At 40.2% G+C, this 20,528-nt stretch overlaps 1 protein-coding gene across 3 annotated transcripts in view; it reads right to left on the bottom strand.

Moving 5' to 3' along the window:
- Positions 1-20,528, bottom strand: part of Vps53 (VPS53 subunit of GARP complex) — a 138,160-nt gene that overhangs the window by 17,847 nt on the left and 99,785 nt on the right. For 2 of the 3 annotated variants that reach the window (XM_021728147.3, XM_005327885.4), the window contains 2 exons: positions 5,427-5,575; positions 364-433 (listed from right to left, as the gene is read on the bottom strand). In XM_021728147.3, the coding sequence (XP_021583822.1) occupies positions 364-433; positions 5,427-5,575 (219 nt within the window). Of the gene's footprint in view, positions 1-354; positions 434-5,426; positions 5,576-20,528 lie in introns of those variants that run through there. The other variant, XM_021728148.3, reaches the window with a different exon arrangement.

Raw genomic sequence — 20,528 nt, 5'->3', positions numbered from 1 at the left:
AGGAGCCTTAGTTTGTATAAAATTCAAGCAAGCAGGGGGAAGCTAATCATGAAGTTTCTTAGGGGAGGTGATCTGAGTTGCTCAGTATCAAACAGATAAGCCTCTCTCTCATAAGGGTCTTAGTCCAGTCACTATGGGTTCAAACCAATCAGAGGCTTTGCTGCTCCCTCTGCTTGAAGTGTTTTCTCAAGCATCAGTCCTTGGAGAAACCTTCTCTGACTATTTAATCTAGAGCCATGACCCTTTCACACTCCAAAAACACTTTCAGTCATTTTATTTCTCCAGAGTAGATCTGTCCTAAGATATGTGCTGGATCCATGACAAAAGCTCTAAGGCAACAGTCCAATATAAAGTTCACCTCACCTGTTCTGCTCCCACCATGCTAATTGGCTTGCACTTGAAGAGGTGGGTGATGAATTTAGGAATGAAGGAGCTGTGGAAGAAAAAAAGAAGTAATAAATTAGGCATATGCTCTCTCCAGTAAAGAAATGCAAGAAACTTTCTTCAAAGGCTTTACCCTTCCATAAGAAAACTGAGAATCAAGGTAGATACTATTGCTACCTATCAGCATCCCCTGCCTTCCTTTTATTTCTCACCTAGACCCTGGTTTTATTTAGGGTCTACAAAAATTTGATCTTAAACTATATTGGTGATTTTTGTGTGTATGTGTGTGGTGCTGGGGATGAAATCCAGGTCCTCGTATATGCTGAAAACTACTAAGCTATACCCCATAAATCCTCTTATGGAGGATTCTAATTGGCCTCAGCCAGTCAGAGCATGGCATTCTCTTGGTGATTGATATGTGTCCTGGGAGGGTGAAGGACCTTACTGCAAGGTGGAGGGGCACTGTTGCATTTGGATGTGATGTCTATAGCTTTCAGTCTACCACCATTCTGAAGATGATGCCAGATCCAAAGACAGCAGAATAAACCACCTCTCAGATCTGTCCTACCTCAGGGACTTGTAGTTAAATGAAATAAAAAACTCACCTACCATTTAAACCAGTTTGAATTAGGGCTTCTGTAACTAGTAGGTATAAACACCCTAACAGATTTAAGAATGGAACATATGTGAGGGATAGAATGTAACTCACTGTAAAGTGCTTGCCAGCATGTGCAAGGACCTGGGTTCCACCCCCAGCAAAACACACACACACACACACACACACACACACACACACACACACACACACAACAAACAAAAACAAAAAACAAAAAATCCACCAATGTAGTTTTCCCAGAATCCCAGGCCAGGTATACCTAATAGATTTAAGAATAGAATATACATGCCTATAATCAAGACAAGATCCAAAGTGAGGTAACCAGGAAGTGTCATAGGACTCTGGACCACAAAAGGAAGGCTGGAAATGAAGCAGGATTTGTAGGTAAAGATAAAGGCTGGCTAGTACCTATCTCCTCATTCTTCCAAAGCTGCTCCCAGGCCTGTGCCCTCCTTTGTCTTCAGTCTCTCTGCATCTTTTCCTTACACTGTACTCAGTCTAACAGCTAATGACTTCCTGGACATCTTAATGCGATGACTAGCCTCCTCCAGACTAGCCTCACACTGGCCTCCAGGCTCAGTGACTGCATTGAGTTGGCGACTCCACCTGGTTGCCAAGTCAGGAACTGAGAGTTCCCCAAACTATTTCCCACCTCAACCCCAACATCCAATCAGTTACCGATTCTTCCCCTGAACTCCCAGATTCACCCCTGCTGATCTCCTTCCCAACTGTCCTGTCATCTGAGCAACGGAGCTCTTCCTTCCATCCTTCCTTCCTTCTTTCTCTTTCTTTTTTGGTGCTGGGGATTGAACCCAAGGGAACTTTACCTCTGAGTTATGTCCCCAGACTTTATTATTATTATTATTATTATTATATTTTTTATTTTGAGATAGAGTCTCACTAAGTTGCTGAGGCTGGCCTCAAACTTGCCACCTTCCTACCTCAACCTCCTGAGTCCCGAGCTCTTCCAATTATTTCCCACCTGGTCTCCCTGCCTTCATCCTCATCTTTTTAAGTCACCTGTTACCAAAACTCTTACAATGGCTGCAAACAAGACATTCCTTGATTCAGGTTTTTTTTTTTTTTTTTTTTTTTGAGACAGGGTCTTTCCATGTTGCCTAGGCCAGACTCCAATTCCTGGGCTTAACTGATCCTCTTGCCTCAATGCCTTGAGTAGCTAGGACTACAGGCACTACCACAGTGCCTAGTCACAACCTTAATTCTGGATTTTCTGTCCCCAGCCACATCATGCTGAACCCTGGCACCTCATGCTTCAACCTGGTTGAGCTATTTGCAGATCTTACAATTCCTGGGGCCGCTAATGCCTTTGTGCCTTTGCTTACACTGTCCCCTCTGCCTGGAATGCTCTTTGTGAACCTTGAGGTCAGCACTCACACAACCCTCTGACCTTGCTCAAAGATGTCTCTTCTATGGAGCCTTTTCTCAGTCAGCTCCACCATATTCTCAGAGTCCTCAGGCCTCTAATATCTCACCTACTTTATTACACTTATTTGTTTATATGTCTATTCCCTTGACTGTTAAGGCAAGTGGAGGCAGGGGTAGTGTCTGTTAAGTCAGATCACTTAACCCAGTATCTAGGACAAAGGAAATGCTCAAGTAAATGCACACTGAATAAATAATAAATGTTTTAATAATGGTAGCAATGACTTGACTTTTTTTTTTTTAGGTGTAGATGGACACAACTCAAGGCCTTTATTTTTATGTGGTGCTGAGGATCGAACCCGGGTCCTGGCTGCGCTAGGCAAGTGCTTTACCACTGAGCCACAATCCCAGCCCAGCAGCGACCACTTTTTGAATGTCAGCTCGGTACCAGCACTTTGCCAGGAAGTTTACTGGGGACTATTCCGGAGGGACTGGAAGTGTTATAAACTAGAGTCAAACAAGTTAATGTGAGGTTGAATTCATGACTGATCAAAACTGTACCCAACCACTATTAAAAGATTTGTTTTCACAAGAATGGGAAGTTATACTCCTGTATTTATAATATGTCAAAATACATTCTATTGTCATGTTTAACTAAAAAGAACAAGTAAAAAATTTTTAAAAAGGGATTTGTCTTTTTATCTCCAATACTGAATAGAGGAGAATCAGCTTAGGAGAAGGAAAGTCACCTGTGATTCAAACTGTGGTTTCAACTAGGGAGTGACTATGATGTCTAAACAGGAATGACTGTCCCTATGGATACCAAATGGAGACAAAGGATCTATTGATGGTTTTGCATTGGTGGGTAGCAAAGGGAGTTAGGGGAAAGAAATTTGAAGTCCAGGGGTCAGACCTGGGGAAAGGCCTAACAGGTCAGGATGGGTATGAACAAGAACTATTTAGAAGGAATTGGAAGTGCTGTAAACCAGAGCCAAACAAGCAACATGAGGTTGAATTTATGACTAATCACAACCGTATATACAGTGTATAACTTGTTACTTCCCACTAGAGTAAGTTGTGGCTGTGTCCTTGAACTGGCTCTATGCACTAGTCTACAGGGCTTGGACTGGGGAAACAGGGACTCAACATATGTCTTTGGGGAAGAGGTCCCAGCAATGTGATGGGTAATTGTATTTGTATTGTTCTCATCTAGGTCCCAACTGGTGGTTCAGGACTCCAAGTTTAATTGCTTCTCCATGCCATACAGATGATGGTGGCTATTGCCTTTGGCTGGGGAAAGGTCCCTTCACAATCCTAAAACTGAGGTTTCTACAGTAAGGTTAGGGTTTACCAGAATGGAAGGTACCATGGATTAAAACAGAAATATAGCCTAGATCACAGGCTGAGCTTTTCCAGATGTGTGAGATGGGCATCTATTCCCAGTTCACTCAATATGAGCTTAGTAATAACACTAAAGGGCTCTTGAGGGCTTTGAGAGAATGTGAGGCCTCTGCTTGGGCTAGCTAAGCAACTGACTCCTTATTTATCTAATGTAAGCTCAATCAGACCTCATGAAGGAGATTTCTAGTTGCAATAAATTTTTACAGAGAAACTTCTACCAGTACTTATGGGGAGTGTCACAATGTGATAAATCAGCAATACTTTTAATGCACATTAATGAGCATCAAGAGAGTGAAGGGAACGTCAACTCCTAGTCCATCTGCCATACTGCAAACATTAATGCGTCCCTGGAGAGTCCACTCGATCCTTTCTTGACAAGGTAGAAATTAAAGTTGACTCTACAAGCCACTCCATTATTGTTGCTCCTTAGGGATTTATTTGTGTCAGAGAGGGAAAGCCTTAATTGAATACACACTGGGAGAGATCTGGGGAAGACATAAACTTGGAGTCCTGAACCACCAGTTGGGACCTAGATGAGAACAATCCAAATACAGTAGCTTGGACAGGGCTGACCTTTCTGAAGCCCTTCCCTGAGAAATTTGCCAGAATATTTGTTTGATATTTGGTCAGAGGAGACACTGGCCCTGTGCACTGTCTGATCTCACAGGAGACAGTGCTACAGCCAGATGCTGATTGGCAAAGGACCAAACTATTTTCTTGCTTCAAAACTCAAGCCAGAAATGGCCACACACAGGGATGTGACAGGAACACATGTAGCTTACTGTTCATTCCATCTACCTTGGCTAAGGAGTTCCCTGACTTGCTCTTCCCAATTTCTAGTACCTTCCTTGGACACAAGGACATCCAAAAGTGGATAAGTCTTAGCAGCTACAGTAATAAATACTATGGGGGAGAAGAAAGAGAAGGCTCAAAAGAAACAGAACTGGTAGTTCCTACCCTTAAAAAATTTATATGAGACAAAAAGCACATGTGATCACTGAGACTAAGTTTAATTATCTCAATTTGGACAAGGGGTGGTTATGTCCACACAGTTCAAAATAACAGGGTCTCCCAACTCATTTTTGTTTGCCTTGATGTGGCTGATGACTGTATTACTGCTACTGTATATATAAACTTAAGTAGCAGACTTGGTTTTATTATTATGATCCCTGTGGATACAGATTAATATCAATTTGCCTGCAGGTACCAGAATGAATCACAGTTGGATGGTAGGGACACTAGGATTGTGAGCATGTTGGGTGGTTTGTATGGCACTAAAAGAACCCCACTGAGTATCATACTATAGCAGTGGGTACACGTCATCAGATATCTGTCCAGACCCATAGACAGTACAAACACCAAGAATGAACCCAAGGAAACCATATATTTTGGGTGATAATGCATCAGTGTAGGTTCATCAGCCCCAGCAAATGTATCCCTCTGAGGGGATGTTGATATCGGAGGACAGTATGCGTGTGGGCCAAGGGGTACATGGGAAATCTGCTCAATTGTGCTATGAACCTAAAACTGCTCTGAAATGTAAAGTCTATTTAAAATTTTTAAAATTTTATTTAAAAAATAAAAAAAAAACCAAAGCAAAACAATAAGAACAACTCAGTGATGAGAATGCTCCAGGACTTACTTTGCAAATTTGATGCAGAATTGAGTGAAGTATTTCCGTGTGGAAGCCAGGTTGTCACGGATGATGGGGACATTCTGCTTAATGTGAAGAATGACAGAAGTGACATAGGGGCTCTGGTCACCAACATGTTCCACATTCTGCCACTGCATCTGAAATAGAGACAGGACAAGACCAGGCTTTAGAACCTTCAGAGAGAAAAAAAAAAAAAAAAAAGAGTGTTACCTGTTAATAGGAAAAGGAAGAGACAGAGTGGAAATTCGGTCATTATTTTCACAGGAATTGGCCCCCTTTGTCTTGGGAAATTTTTTTCTCAGTCTATCACGTAGAGACTAATCATGAGTAAAGACAAGCAGGTCCACCTTATCCTTGATAGGGAAATGGGACTCAGGCACTTTTCTTCTAGTGGTCCCCAGCATGCTTCAAATAGCCTTCCTTTCCCATCTAAACTGCTATCTTGTAAGAGGAGCCTCATTAGGAGAGCCGATTGGACTGGAACAGGGACACAGTAACCTGTTCTCTGTCAACTGTTCCACCAATCAGGACTGTGGGAAAAAAGGGGAGAGACATCTACTTCCAAGTAGATGTGGCATGAGGTATCATAGGTGGCAGTGCTAATGCAGTCAAATCTGAAAGAGGATTAACTTCTTTCCCATGAGTAAATTGGGAGGAGTTTGGGATTCTTTAAAAAGAACACTAAAGTTGCTACAACATGTGATATTTACTTCAAAATAACCTGGGGTTGCTCTCTCTTTGCTTCCTGGCCACAATGAGGTGAGCAGCTTTGCTCCACCAGCTGCTTGTACCATGATGTTGTGCCTCACACAGGCCCAGAAACAATGGAGCTGGTCAATCATGAACTGAAACCAGGAGCCAAAATAAATCTTCCCTCCTTTAACTTGATTTTCTCAGGTATTCTGATACAGCAATGAAAAGCTGACTATGACAGTGCCTCACCTCTGACTATATTTCTTCAGGTTATTGTGTCCCTATTCCAGTCCAATCTTCAGACTCAGGCCACATCCTCTGGCTCTGGAACCACCTGTACCATTTTAGGCTTTCCAGACCCTCTGCAGCCTAACATCAGTGTGTCTTTTGTTGCAAAGGCCACCTAACAATGGTTCAACAGTCAAGGTATTCAGTGGACATTCCACATTCACTATGGTTGTGTCATCCGATTGTCAAGCACTGGAGGAGTCTCCTCCAAAATCAGCTCAACCTCCCTCACCTCCTCAGGGTGAGACAAGTCTAGTAACTGAATGTGACCGCCTTCCAAAAAAGTTAATTTCCTCTTAACCATATCTTTGGTAATAGGAAGAAAGGGATGGTGTATGCTATAAGCTTATTTTAAAAATTTAGGAATTTTTTTACTGTGTATGGGGGGGGGGCTGGGGTGGTACGGATTTAAATCAGGGACACTTTGCCACTCAGTTACATCCTCAGCCCTTTTTCTTTTTTATTTTGAGAGAGGGTCTTACTAAGTTGCCAAATTAGTAAAATTTATGATTTTAATTTATGATTGAATTTATGATTCTCCTGCTTCAGTCTTCCAGGTTTCTGAGATTACAGGTATATGTCACCATGCCCTGATAAAATTTAGGAATTTAGCCTGACATTTCTAGACATAAAGCTTCTTTTTCTCCCTCCAATGGCTGTCCCACCCACCTGACCCTTGAGTGTAGCCCAGTCAAAAGACTGGCCTAGGGGACTCAAACTCAGTTCTGGTTGTTGTTGAACTAACATGGTCCTAGATCACAAAGATAAAAACCACTTGATTGAGGACTCTGTTCTCTGGCTCCTCCACCACATGCCATGGCCAGCTGAACAATGGCCCTCAAAGATATCCATGTCCTAAAAACTAAATAAAAATAAAACACACAAAGCAATCTGGGGCCAGGGGAGGGGGCTGCAGGTGCAGATGAAACATGATTAGTGAAGCTGGGTGACAGGTACACGGGGTTCACTATATTGTTTTCTTTACTTTTGAATACATCTGAAATTTTCCACAATAAAAACATTTTAAAGGTATGCATACAGAATCTTACATTCCTAAAGCCTTTGGGATTATGATGGGATTTCAATAAAGGGAAAGAGGATCTCTGGCAAACACTAAAGGCAGATCAGAGGATAAGTCAGTGATATGCGGAACAAGGAAGGAAAGAGCCTCGGGGACTATGTGGTTGATAGGTTTTGGGGAGATGAGTATCATGAGAGAGATAGTCTTTGGCCATGAACAAAAATGAGCTCAAGTTATGACACCCTAAGGAGAATTAGGAGACATGTCTGGAAAACAGAAGCACCACTGCAGTGTCTCTTTTCCCTTGGGACACACGGGTTGGGGGGGGGGGAATAGGGTATCATTGGTTCCCAGCCTGCCCCAGCTGGCAGGGACTGGGCACTGGGATCCTGACAAGAGCAGGAACGTGCTGGAGAAGTACTGCTGAGTCAGCCTCTCAGTGGAGCTGGACTGTCTGTTAAAAAAAGATCCCAAGCCAAAAACAAACCATAGACTGTTCACAGGAGGAGGCCAGTAGTTCTGAGCCTTGATGTCTCTGGCAAGAAAACACTATTTTTATAGAGCTCTTGGGGAAAGGAAAAATTCAATACCGAGAGAACTTATTTAAAAGAATCCTATTGTATGTGGATGATTCCCCAGCCCTGGGAAGCTCAAAGGACTCTGTTCTGTCCTAATGTTTCTTCAGGTCAGCAGTTACTGAGATTCTAAGACCTTTGGATATGTGTAAGCACAGAACCATAGAAAAGAAGGAAAGGAGCTCCATCTTCATTTCACAGACGAGAAAACAAGACCTGGAGCTGGGGTGTAGCTTAGTGGTGAGGCCCTGGGTTCAATCCCCAAAACCTTTGTGGAAGTAGGGCAAGGAAAAAAAAAAAGCCCAGAGACACCAAGAGCCTATGCAAGGCTTCACAGCCAGCTCCAGACTGGAAAAGGAAATTCTCTCTTTTTGTTTTCTTTTAAGTCAGGTCTTGTTATGTTGCCTCGGCTAACCTTGGACTTCTTGGAACAAGTGATTTTCCTGTCTCAGCCTCCTAAGTAGCTGGGAATACAAGTGTCTGCCACCATACCCTGCAGGAAAAGGAAGAATTTTTACTGGGGGGAAAAATAGAAATAAACAATGGAAAAGCAGTAGAAAGCTCTAATATGAACTGCCCTTATATTTGACTGCTCTAGTTATGTTTTCCTCATTATCTTTTACCCTGAGAGGTTCTTTTTCCTTTTGATATTAAAGATTTGATCCTTCTAAACAATGAGCATCCTAGGTGACTGTCAATGAGCTCATAGGGTGAGGCCAGGACAGGTGCTATTAAGTCTATACTTCATGTTCTTTTCCCAAGCTTTGCAGCAAGACTTGGAGTAGAATGTACTGGGTAAACACAGAACTGAACAGGGCTTGATGTCCCCAGTCAACATGAAGCTCTTCCACAGCAATGACTACTGCATTCCATGTTGGCACCACTGCATATTTTTATCTCAAAATAGCTTATAAATAATTATCTAAACATTACTGTTTTCCACTCATAGAAGAAGACCATAAAAGGAGGTGGAGACATACTCTGTTGTTGGCTACAAAGCAGCTCTGAAGCAGGACAAAGCATGGGATGTGGGATTTCTTCATGTTCCCACTGATTAGTTTGCCTGTACCCCATTTAATTCCTCTTGATAACCACTGGTGAAGACAGTACATAGCCACATTCGGAATATATGTGAAGATATCTAGCTCCATTGGTCAAGTTAAAAAAAGTATTAGGGGCTGGGATTGTGGCTCAGCAGTACAGCACTTGCCTTGCACGTGTGCAGCCCTGAATTCGATCCTCAGAACCACATAAAAATGAATGAATAAAATGAAAGTATTGTGTCCAACTACAACTAAAAAATAAATATATTTTTAAAAAAGTATTAGCAAAAGTCAAGTGGATTCATGATTTTAAGTTTTATTTATTTATTTTTATGTGGTACTAATGATTGAACCCAGTGCCTGATACATGCCAGGCAAGTGCTCTACTACTGAGCCACAACTCCAGCCCCTCATGATTTTAAATTTAAGCTAGGTTAGTGAAGTAAGAAAATGATTTAATGTGCTAACAAACAATGAAAGTTGATATTACCTTTATTTTTAGAAATGTGCAAAATACAATTAGTAGTGATTCTGTCCAGCCATTACTTCAAAGGTTGATGTTTGCCCTCAGTCATCCCAGATGACTTAAGGGTTGAGTTCTAACTCAAATCGACAAAGAAACCCATGTTAGGATCTATCACTATGCATATGTCTTGCCAGGCACTGTATATACATCAGTTCACTTACCATTCACTCATGGTCTCGCTCAGTTCTCACAATAATCTCATAGATGAGGAAATAATAAAAAAAAAAAACTCAAAGAGATTAAGTAACTTCATCAAAGTCATGTAGCTAGTAAAAGAGTTGAAACAACCAGGTCTGTCTAAAGCCCAAGCACTATGTTAGGATTCTTTCTAAACAATTGTCAAAAACTATTAACTAAACAAACAACAAACAAAAGCATTTAACTGGGACTTAGTTCAGGGTAAGCTCTGTTTCTCAAGGAGAAGCTAAAGAAATATACAGACATCAAGCAAAGATTTCATCCAAAAGATCTATTAGCAAAAGTCAAGTGGATTCATGATTTTAAATTTTATTTATTTATTTTGCAGCTTGTGTTGGAGAACAAACATCATGAAAAGCTACAAGAATAATTAAGATTTCGGACATTTAAAAGTTACCCCTCTACAATTTAAAAATTTTCCATTTGTGCTTTTTGTTTAGAGGGTGGTGGTGGGAAGGAATGGGGTTGAATACCACATTGTGTTCAACTGGTACTATAAAAACAATCAGAAACAGTTTATAAAAAAGTAGTACCAAAGATGCAAGGAAACCAAGATAGTATCAGTGGAAGCTTTCAGAACCTCATATTTAACCACAGGGAGAGAAGTGGAGCCCAGAGCATCTCCAGGGATCTACTTCTGCTGCCTTTAGTGTGTGGTCCATGCTGACACTTCCCAGGGAAGCCTGGGAGTTAATCACTATTCCCCAGAGAGCCCACTGCAGCAGAGAACTCTGATTAATCCATGGATCAGACAACACAATTAGCTTACTATGGATCTTGTTTTTTTTCTATTGCTATATAAAGCTTGTAAAGAGATTTCCTGAGAAATGAATTTCCTTCAAATGAAAATTTAAATTCCCACCTATTAATTTTGATCATTGAATTAGAGAGATACAGAGCACAGTCTCAAGACATTTGGACTTGGGAACATTTCAGGCAACTGGGGTCTAGTGCTGTGGTTTAGGCTGCTGAGTGAGCTGTGGGTCCCAAGCCAGGGACTTTACTCAGGCACACGTGCACACACACTCTTTTTAACTCTTGTTTGGACTACTTTTACTCTGACAGTAAACATTTGTGATAGTTATAGGTACCTTCTGCATACACAGCACTGGACCAAGCACTGTGTGGGAAACAAAGAAGAGAAGGAATATTTATGACCACCAACTATGTACCAGATACAGAGGCTGACATTTTCACATGAACTTACTACTTACAATGATGCAGTGAAGGGGGTATTTTTACTCCTGCTGTACAGACGGTAAAACAGAATGGCAGACTTCGGGGACTTGTCTAATGAAGCAAGTTAGTAAGACTGAGGTCAGGATACTGGTTTGTCGAACCCCAAAGTCCATGTTCTTTCCATTTTATGTTATTACTCTTCAAAAGAACAGCTACCACCCTACATGAACCTGACATTAGCTGGGGGAACTGGGACAAGCAAAATCTGCATGCAGAATGAGGGTGAGGAACAATAGTGTAGGATTACAGGTGAGAATAATGGGGATGATGATCATGCAGAGGAGGAAGAAGGTGTTGAGAGCCACAGCCAAAGGGGCCCCAGCAAACTTCCAGCTGCCGGCTGATGATCCAGCTGCCAGCAAACTTCCAGTTGCCGGCTGATGATTGGCTCACAGTGGCCCCAGCAACATCTAGCTGATTGGCTCCTCTGCGGTGATGTTCATTGGGCTGTTTCCCTGCCCTTCAGACTGCCAGCTGATGATTGGCTCACAGCGGCCCCAGCAACATCTAGCTGATTGGCTCCTCTGCGGTGATGTTCATTGGGCTGTTTCCCTGCCCTTCAGACTGCCAGCTGATGATTGGCTCACAGCGGCCCCAGCAACATCTAGCTGATTGGCTCCTCCACGGAGCTGCTCATTGGGTGACTTCTTTGGCTCTGCCCACGCAACCCAGCCAATCGGCCTCAAGAGCAGGAGGATTGTGGGAGGTTGAGAGGCTGGTGTGGGGGAGAGAGGCTTGTGGAAGCCGGTGGGGGCAGTTGGGCTCTGAGGGTTTTTCCCTGGAGCTGTTTTGTTTGGTGTTTGTAGTTCTAAAAATAAAGTTAGTTTCTTTTTGACAAGAGGCTCCTGATTTGTGCCAAGCCAGACTTCGGCAAGAAGGAATGATTTGTTTCCCCTCTTTGCTCAGGGATACATGTTCCCTAACTCCCAGGGGGAAAAATTAAGATGATCCCAAAGAGAAATTGAAGTAACCATGGGTGTAAGAAGATACATATGTGTTTTGTCTGTATACATTTCTATCCACTGCTGGGCCAATGGGAAGGTGATTTCATACAACCTTTCTTAAAACAACTTGAAAATATCTATAAAAAAATCTTAGCATTCATCACATAAGCTTTGATTTCTGCAATTCCCTCTAGGGCAATGGATTTGAAGTTAATAGTTATGAATATTCAGAAAAGAAAATTACATATGCACAAGACTGATCACCATCAGACTATAAATGTGAAAACCTGGAAATAAATAGCCATGAAGAGCAAATAGATTAAATACATTTTTGTTTTTATTTTTTTGCATAATGGGCCTCAGGGGATGGAACTCAATGCCTCATGCATGCTAGTGGCCCCAGATCAAACACATTTTAAGGGAAACAGCAGTATTTGGGATGAAGAAATGCAGACTTGACTATGTGTATGACACTTCTAAGTGTGTGACATGAGCAAGTTACCTAATCTCTCTGTCTCAGCTTTCTCATCTATAAAATTGCAATGATGATAATATTAAAAAATAATCCATAGAATGCTTTAATACAGTGCCTCACACATATTAATTCCTTGATAAATGTTAGCTATTGTTATGATTTTCACAGTAAATATTTTGTACTATGGAATACTATGCAACCACTGAAAATATAACTCTGGATTAAATGATATAGAGAGCTATTAAAACCATTAGCAGAGAAAAACAGGTATAAAAAATGAAAATAATGAACTTTTTTTTTTAAGAGAGAATTAACATTTATTTTTCAGTTTTTGGCGGACACAACATCTTTGTTTGTATGTGGTGCTGAGGATCGAACCTGGGCCGCACACATGCTAGGCGAGTGCGCTACCGCTTGAGCCACATCCCCAGCCCATATTAGCTTATTTTTATTTTTAAATGTGTCTGCATAAAACAAAAGACTGAAAAATATATGTCAATTGGAATTACAGGAGGTTTAAATATTCTTCTTTTTCAAAATACCTGTGCTTTCTAGAATGAAGGTGATTTGCTTTTATCATAGTAAAAATATTTTTTATGAAATAAGAAAGATGTATTCTGATTACATGGAAAGTGAACGTAAAGACTCCTTATCCATGGTGTTCTGTGGGCCTTCTGAAATAGACCTGCATTTTAATGACAGAAAATGAGAACAGATTTGAGGACTGTTCTAGCTATTTCAAAATGTCTGTGGGGGATAGTAACACAGCTCCCTAAATTAGTACATGTTCACAATCCTGAAACCTAATAGAAATTACATGCCAGACTGCAAGGAAATTTAATTTATTCTGTTTCTTTCTGTTGTTATTGTTGTTTTCTAAAATTATAATTAATGAGAAAAAGCTAAGTGGGTTTGATTTTGGACAGAGATTTAGATTCTTTCAACCTAGTAAGAAGCCCTCGTAAAAAGGACACAGTAAGGAGAGGACCATGGGAACAATGGTCCCTTTTAAGGAGGTCATAGATTAAAAAAAAAAAAATCCTACTTTTTAAGGCTATATCTGAATATATTAACTCCTAAGAATTTGCAGAATTTATGTCTAAGGAACCAAACTCTTTATATTTCCAATACAACACTCCAAACAACCACTTTCTCAAGAATCATGACACTTGGCTTTATTTCTGGCTTCACTACTATATTTGGCATAATATGAGAAAGAGACAGAGAGAAAGAAGAAAGAAACAGACAAATGTATCAGAAGGACAGTTCATTAATTTTCAGAGGCAATACACAAAGTTGGCAGGAATACTTGCATTGGTTACTCAACACATTTTCTCCCCCATAGGAAAGTCATGTATACAAGAAAAATACATATCCATGGAATATCAAGAAAAGCTGAAGACTGATACCTAACATGATCACTGTGAACACCTAGAGAGCTCAAAATCAAGGATGCATGAATTCTCATGTGAAGCTAGCAGCACTAGGCCCAGGCTGTCTTACCATTCTTCTACTTTAGGCAAGTTATGAAAGCTGATTTTGTGAAGGTTGCCACATTTGCCAGAAGGACTTGTTCTCTCTCTGTATGCGAGGCATGGGACAGACAGGAGTCTGAATGGACAGACATGAGATTGAATCCTGGATTTGCTAGCTAAGAAATCTTGGATAAATGACTTAACTCCTCTGTGTTTCAGTGCACTCTGTGAAAGGGAGAAGTAACACGGCTACCTTCTAAGTTTATCGATAGAATTAAATAACATAGGCACTTGGGTGTCTGCTTCCTGGTAAGTGCTCAACAAATAGCAACTTATCATCTCATAAAGCTCATCTAAGGAAATAATATGGGGAAAACAAGTTGTCTGAAAGGTAATTTTCATAACTTATCAGTGACTACTGTGACCTCAAAGTTAGTTTTAGAGGGACCACCAAACTATTACCGTATCTTGATTCCTCCACTTGATCTTGGCCAGTTTAAGGTTGCTCCTCCATGTGGTTTCAGCCAAACTTGCCCACCCTGAAATTTTCTCTCCTTGTCTAGCAGCAGGGCTCCAGCCCTCACCTATAGGAGTTAATTAGCATCCCTAATTCTGACCTTTCTTCATTCAGCTCTAGGAAGCCACTTGCTGAAGATGCTACTTAAGTATACTGAGGAATATCACACCACCTTCACTTGATATGTGCCTAAAGATTTCAAGGAGTTTATGACAAAGCCATACCTACAGATGTCCATTTTACTGGCTCTATCCATCTCCATCTGCTCAGTAGTTACCTGTTTCACTTTGTCACTATTTTTGTCAAATGGGTGTCCACGGTCCTTAGTTCTTTCTTCTTCCTGTCTTCAGGAAGAAGTCATTCAGAGAGTGTTGCTATAAAGCAAATACTGTGCTATGCCACAGACATCCAAAAGGAATAAAACACAATCCTCAAGTTATTCAAAGTTTAATAGCAAAGACAGAGATATGAAAATAATTGTATTAACAGAGAGATAGTGTAAGGGTTGTGATATCTTGAGAGTGAAACAGGAATGACCTTGATGGGACAAGAAATGGTGACATTGCAAGAGACTCAGAGTTACCAAAACAATATTGAAAAAGAACAAAGTTGGAGGACTTATTCTTGATTTCAAAGATTACTACAAGGCAATAATAATCAAAACAATACGGTACTGGCATAAACACAAACATATCAATAAATGAATAGAACTGAGAGTCCAGAGAGAAACCCCTACAACTATGGTTAGCTAATTTTTAACTGATTTAGGGTGTCAAGTCCATCCAATGGGGGAAGTATAATCTTTTGAGCAAATGGTACTGAGAAAGCTGGATATCCACATGTAAAACAAAAAAGTCGAACCCTTACCTCACACCATATACAAAAATTAACTCAAAACAGATAGAAAACCTAAATGTAAGAGCTAAGACTATAAAATTCTTAGAAGAAAACACCAGGTAAGGGCTGGGGATGTGGCTCAAGCGGTAGCGCGCTCGCCTGGCATGCGTGCGACCCAGGTTCGATCCTCAGCACCACATACCAACAAAGATGTTGTGTCCGCCGAGAACTGAACTCTCTCTCTCTCAAAAAAAAAAAAAAAAAAAAAAAGAGAAATTCCATAGAAATAAAGAAAATAAAAAAAAAAAAAAAAGAAAACACCAGGTAAATATTTGTGATTTTGGATTAGGTTAATGGTGTTTAAGTCCCCCACCTCCAAACACACACAAACACCAGGTGGTGCACACTGGCAACACAAGCTACTCAGGAAGCTAAGGCAGGATGATCACAAGTTTGAGACCAGTCAATTGAAACACTGTCTCAAAATTAAAAAAAAAAAATAAAAGGGGTGATGCTATAGGACAGTGGTAAAGCACTTGCCTAGCATGCACAAGGCCCTGGGTTGAATTCCCAACACCTCAAAAAAAATTAATAAATAAAATATTCAGCAACATTAAAGGACATTAACAACAAAGACAACACACAGAATAGGAGGAAATATTTACAAATCAGATATCTGCTAAAGGATCCAATAGCCAGACTATAAAAAGAAATTTTACAACTCAACAATAGAAATAAAACTCAGTTTTACAATGAGAAAAAGATTTAATTGAAAGAGGATATGCAAATTGCCAATAAGTACATGTAAAGATGTTTAATGTTTTAGTTACCAGGGAACCGCCAACTGAAAACAAAATGAGGTGTCTATCACACTCACAAAGAATGACCAAAATTTAAAAAAAAAAAAAAAGGGGGAAATAAATGTTGCCAAAGATGTGGAAAAATCAGAATCCCCCCATACTTTACTGGTGGATAGCCCAGTCACTTTGGAAAACAATTTGGCAGTTCCTCAAAATGTTAAATATAAAGTTATCGCATGACTCAGCAGTTCCACACCTAGGCATATACTTAAGAAAACTGAAAACATGTTCATCTAAAGTTGATATCATTATTTGTAAACATTAAAAAAGTGAAAATAATTCCAATGTCCATCAACTGATGAACAAATAAAATGTGGCATATTCACATGGTAGAATATTATTTAGTCATAATAAGGAATGAAGTAGGGACTGCGGTAGCACGGTGATACAGAGTGTGCTTACCATGTGCAAGGCCCTGGGTTTAATCACCAGGATTTAAAAAAAAAAAAAAAATGTAGTACTGATGCATGATATGTCACATACCACACTATGCAAAGTGAAGTAAGCCAAGCACAAAAAGCTGCATACTGTATGATCCTATTTACATAAAAATGTTCAGATAGGCAAATCTATAGAGACAAAGTCGATTAATGGTTGTCAGGGGAGTGAGGAGTGACTGGTATTGAGTACAAGGTTTCATCTTGGAGAGATGAAGATGTTCTGGAATTAGTGGTAGAGGCTGCTTGATTTTGTAAATGTACTAAAATTTCATACTTGAAAGGGAGTGAGTCCTGTGTTACGTGAATTATGTTTCAATTTAACAAGAGGAAAGATATTAAAACTGCATCATAAAGAGTATGCTTGTTGGATAGATAACAGTGGGAAGAGAATTTTAGGCAGAAAGAATGGAATGAGAAAAAAGATGAATGCCGCAATAAAGCAATGTACCTTCGGTAAAGGGAGAATGACTCCAAGACCGGAGCACAGGGAACACAGAGAGGAGGGGCAAAAACAAAGCTAACTAGGTAGAGATGGAACAAATAAAAAAGCCCTATATACCAGTGAAGGAGGAGACCATGGGATACCTTGGTCTCCTCTCAGGACAAAGACCTAACTGCATTGCCGGACTCATTCCATCTTGTCAAGAAAGCCTTCTTTCATCAACTCAGAATCATCTAGCAACTACTCCATTTTGAAGCCCCACTCTCATTTTCTCACCACTTATAAAACACATCTATTTATATCATTGTGAGTTTGCTCCCCAGCAGAGTACACACGCCTAGAGGGCAGATTGCTTCCAACCTTGATCATGCAGGTCCAGGAACACAGTACTCTGTGGAATTACTAAGATGTTTCATGAGACTGGCAATTTTAATAAAACTAAGTTTCCTGACTTCACAAACCATTATTCACATGGCCACTCTATTGGAATGCCTGCCAAACCAAATTCATTCAAATCCTTGCCCTCTTTTATTCCAATGCCACTTGCTTGCAAAGGCTTTTCTTGCTTACCCACCTGGGTATAAACTCTCCCCTTTTTGAAATTCTGTACTTTTCTTACAGTACTGATTCCACCAGGCCTTGTACTGCAGTTTTTTGGACATTACTCTCAACACAAGCATTACTCCTTGCGTACCAGAACCTATACACCTTGAAATAATGTCTATGCCTTTCCTGATTTCCTTGCAACTCCCAGCACTGTGCTAGGTACAGTCTAAGCTAAACTGTTCAACCTGAAAGAGGAATGATGAAAGGAGAGACAGAAATAATCATGGTCACAAAAGTGTTTAAAAATCTTAGAGGAAACTACACGAAATAGGATGCAGGCACAAATAATGGAGTGTGTATTTTGAATCAATTTGTGACCACTTTGTGTGTTTATTTTCATCACATGGATTTCATTTTGCTACAACTCCAGAAGATCAGACAAAAGGTAATGATCTTGCAGCTGCTGTGTTCCCAAGTCTGAGGTTTTCTATGATATAAACAAAAGGTTCTGGAGGTATAGTCTCTGTTAATATTTGCCAGTGTGGGTCTGGGGGAGAAATGGATGGTGGGGTAGGAGGCAGCTGGAGGGAAATCCACCTAATGAACTGACAGTTCATATAAGCAACACCTGGAGTGTTAAATCCCTCCAAGTGTTATTTTACAAAAATACCCCAAACAACACCCACCCCAAACAACACCCCCCCCCCACACACACTCTTCCTTTGGTAAATGTAAAAATTCTTCCACCAGCTGCATTCCAGGCTGAAGTGTGTGGCAGTTCAGGAGTGATGGCAGCTGGAAAAGATCTCATTCAGGATGTAGTGACACTCACCAGCAGCTATACTAGCAGCCAGGGGATAACTGGAGCCTACAAAATGAATCCTCATAGCCATATTCCTGTAAGGAAATGGATTAGCCTCAATCTGCCTGCTCAAAGTGCTCTACTTGTAAACACTGAGGATACTGAAAATACTTATCAGCATCTGATTGGTGAAAGGATCAGCTTTTCAAACAGAAACTCTGTGACATCAGCTTTTTCACAACTTCCCATTCATCCTTTTTTTTTTTTTTTTTTAACAGAGAGCTAGAATTTACCTTTTCATTTATTCATGATGCTGAGGATCAAACCCAGTGCCTCACACATGCCAGGGAAGCGCTCTACCACTGAGATATCACCCAAGCCCCCACTCTTTAAAACTTTTCTAAAGACCAAGTTTTGCTTTTAGTTCTATTATTGTTAAATTTTTTTTTAAAAAAATTTTGTTTTAATTAGTTATACATGACAGTAGAATGCATTTATGCACTTTGATATATCATACATAGATGGGATATAATTTCTCATTTTTCTGAATGCACATGTTGCAGAATCATATTGATCATGTAGTCACATATAAACATCCAGTAATAATGTCTGTTTCATTCTACTATCTTTCCTATTCCCACATCCTCTCCTCTTCCCTCCCATCATTTTCCTGTATCTAATCTATGGTAATGCTATTCTTCCCTAGTGCCCCCCCACCTTATTGTGAATTAGTATCTGCATATTAGAGAAAACATTTGGCCTTTGGTTTTGTGGGATTGGCTTATTTTGCTTAGCATGATACTCTCCAACTCCAACCATTTACTGAAAAATGCCATAATTTTACTCTTCTTTAAAGCTGAGTAATATTCCATTGAGTATATATACCACATTTTCTTTATCTATTCATCTATTCAGGGACACCTAGGTTGGTTCCATAGTCTAGCTATTGTGAATTGAGCTGCTATAAACAATGATGTGGCTGCATTACTATAGTATGCTGATTTTAAGTCCTTTGGGTATAAACCAAAAAGTGGGATAGGTCAAATGGTGGGTCCATTCCCAATTTTCTGAGGAATCTCCATACTAATTTCCATAGTGGTTGCACCAATTTGCAGTCCCACCAGCAACGTATGAGCATATCTTTTTCACCACATCCTCGCCAACATTTATTGTAGCCTGTATTCTTGATGATTGCCATTCTAACAGTAGTCATATGAAATCTTACAGCAGTTTTGATTTGCATTTTTCTAATTGCTAGAGATGTTGAACATTTTTTTATATATTTGTTGATCAATTGTATTTCTTCTGTGAAGTGTCCGGTTCTTTAGCCCATTTATTGATTAAGTTATTTGTTTTTTGGTGTTAAGTTTTTTTCCTTTATAGATCCTAGAGATTAATGCTTTTTCGAGGTGCATGTGGTAAAGATTTTCTCCCAATCTGTAGGCTCTCTCTTCACTCTACTAATTGTTTCCTTTGCTGAGAAAAAGCTTTTTAATTTGAATCCATCCCATTTATTAATTCTTGTTTTACTTCTTCTGCTTAGGAGTCTTGTTAAGGAAGTCAGATCCTAGGCTGACACGGTGAAGGTTTGGGCCTATTTTTTCTTCTATTAGGTGCAGGGTCTCTGTTCTAGTGCCTAAGTCTTTGATCCACTTTAGAGTTGATTTTTGTGCAGGGTGAGAGATAAAGGTTTAATTTCATTTTGCTACATTTAGATTTTCAGTTTTGCTAGAACCATTTGTTGAATAGGCCATCTTTTCTCCAGTGAACATTTTTGGCTGTTAAATATTGATAATTACTGCAAAGCCAGATTCAGGCCAAATGTCTGCTTCCAGAACCTTGTGACATGGCCACTACTTCTGACAAGACAGAAGGAACTAACACTTATTGAGCACTTGCCATATAATAGGCACCAGGCCTGGCACCCTCTTCTTATTTCTTCCTTACAACAACTCTAGGAGGCAGACAGCCACATTTCACATACAGAGCAGTTAGCGGGTCCAGACAGGGTAAGTCTTTCACTCAGGAGCCTCAAAGAAAAAACTGGAAGAGTTAGATTTGTCTGACACCAAAGTCAGGTTCCTTCTATTGCTCTCTGCCACAACTACAGGATAATATGAGCCAGGGAAGTTCTTCCTTCAGAATTTGCAAAGATGCTACAAGAGCCCG

This window comes from Ictidomys tridecemlineatus, chromosome 3 (genome assembly GCF_052094955.1).
Source record: "Ictidomys tridecemlineatus isolate mIctTri1 chromosome 3, mIctTri1.hap1, whole genome shotgun sequence".
NCBI lineage: Eukaryota > Metazoa > Chordata > Mammalia > Rodentia > Sciuridae > Ictidomys > Ictidomys tridecemlineatus.
This window is presented reverse-complemented; position numbering and strand designations above follow the sequence as displayed.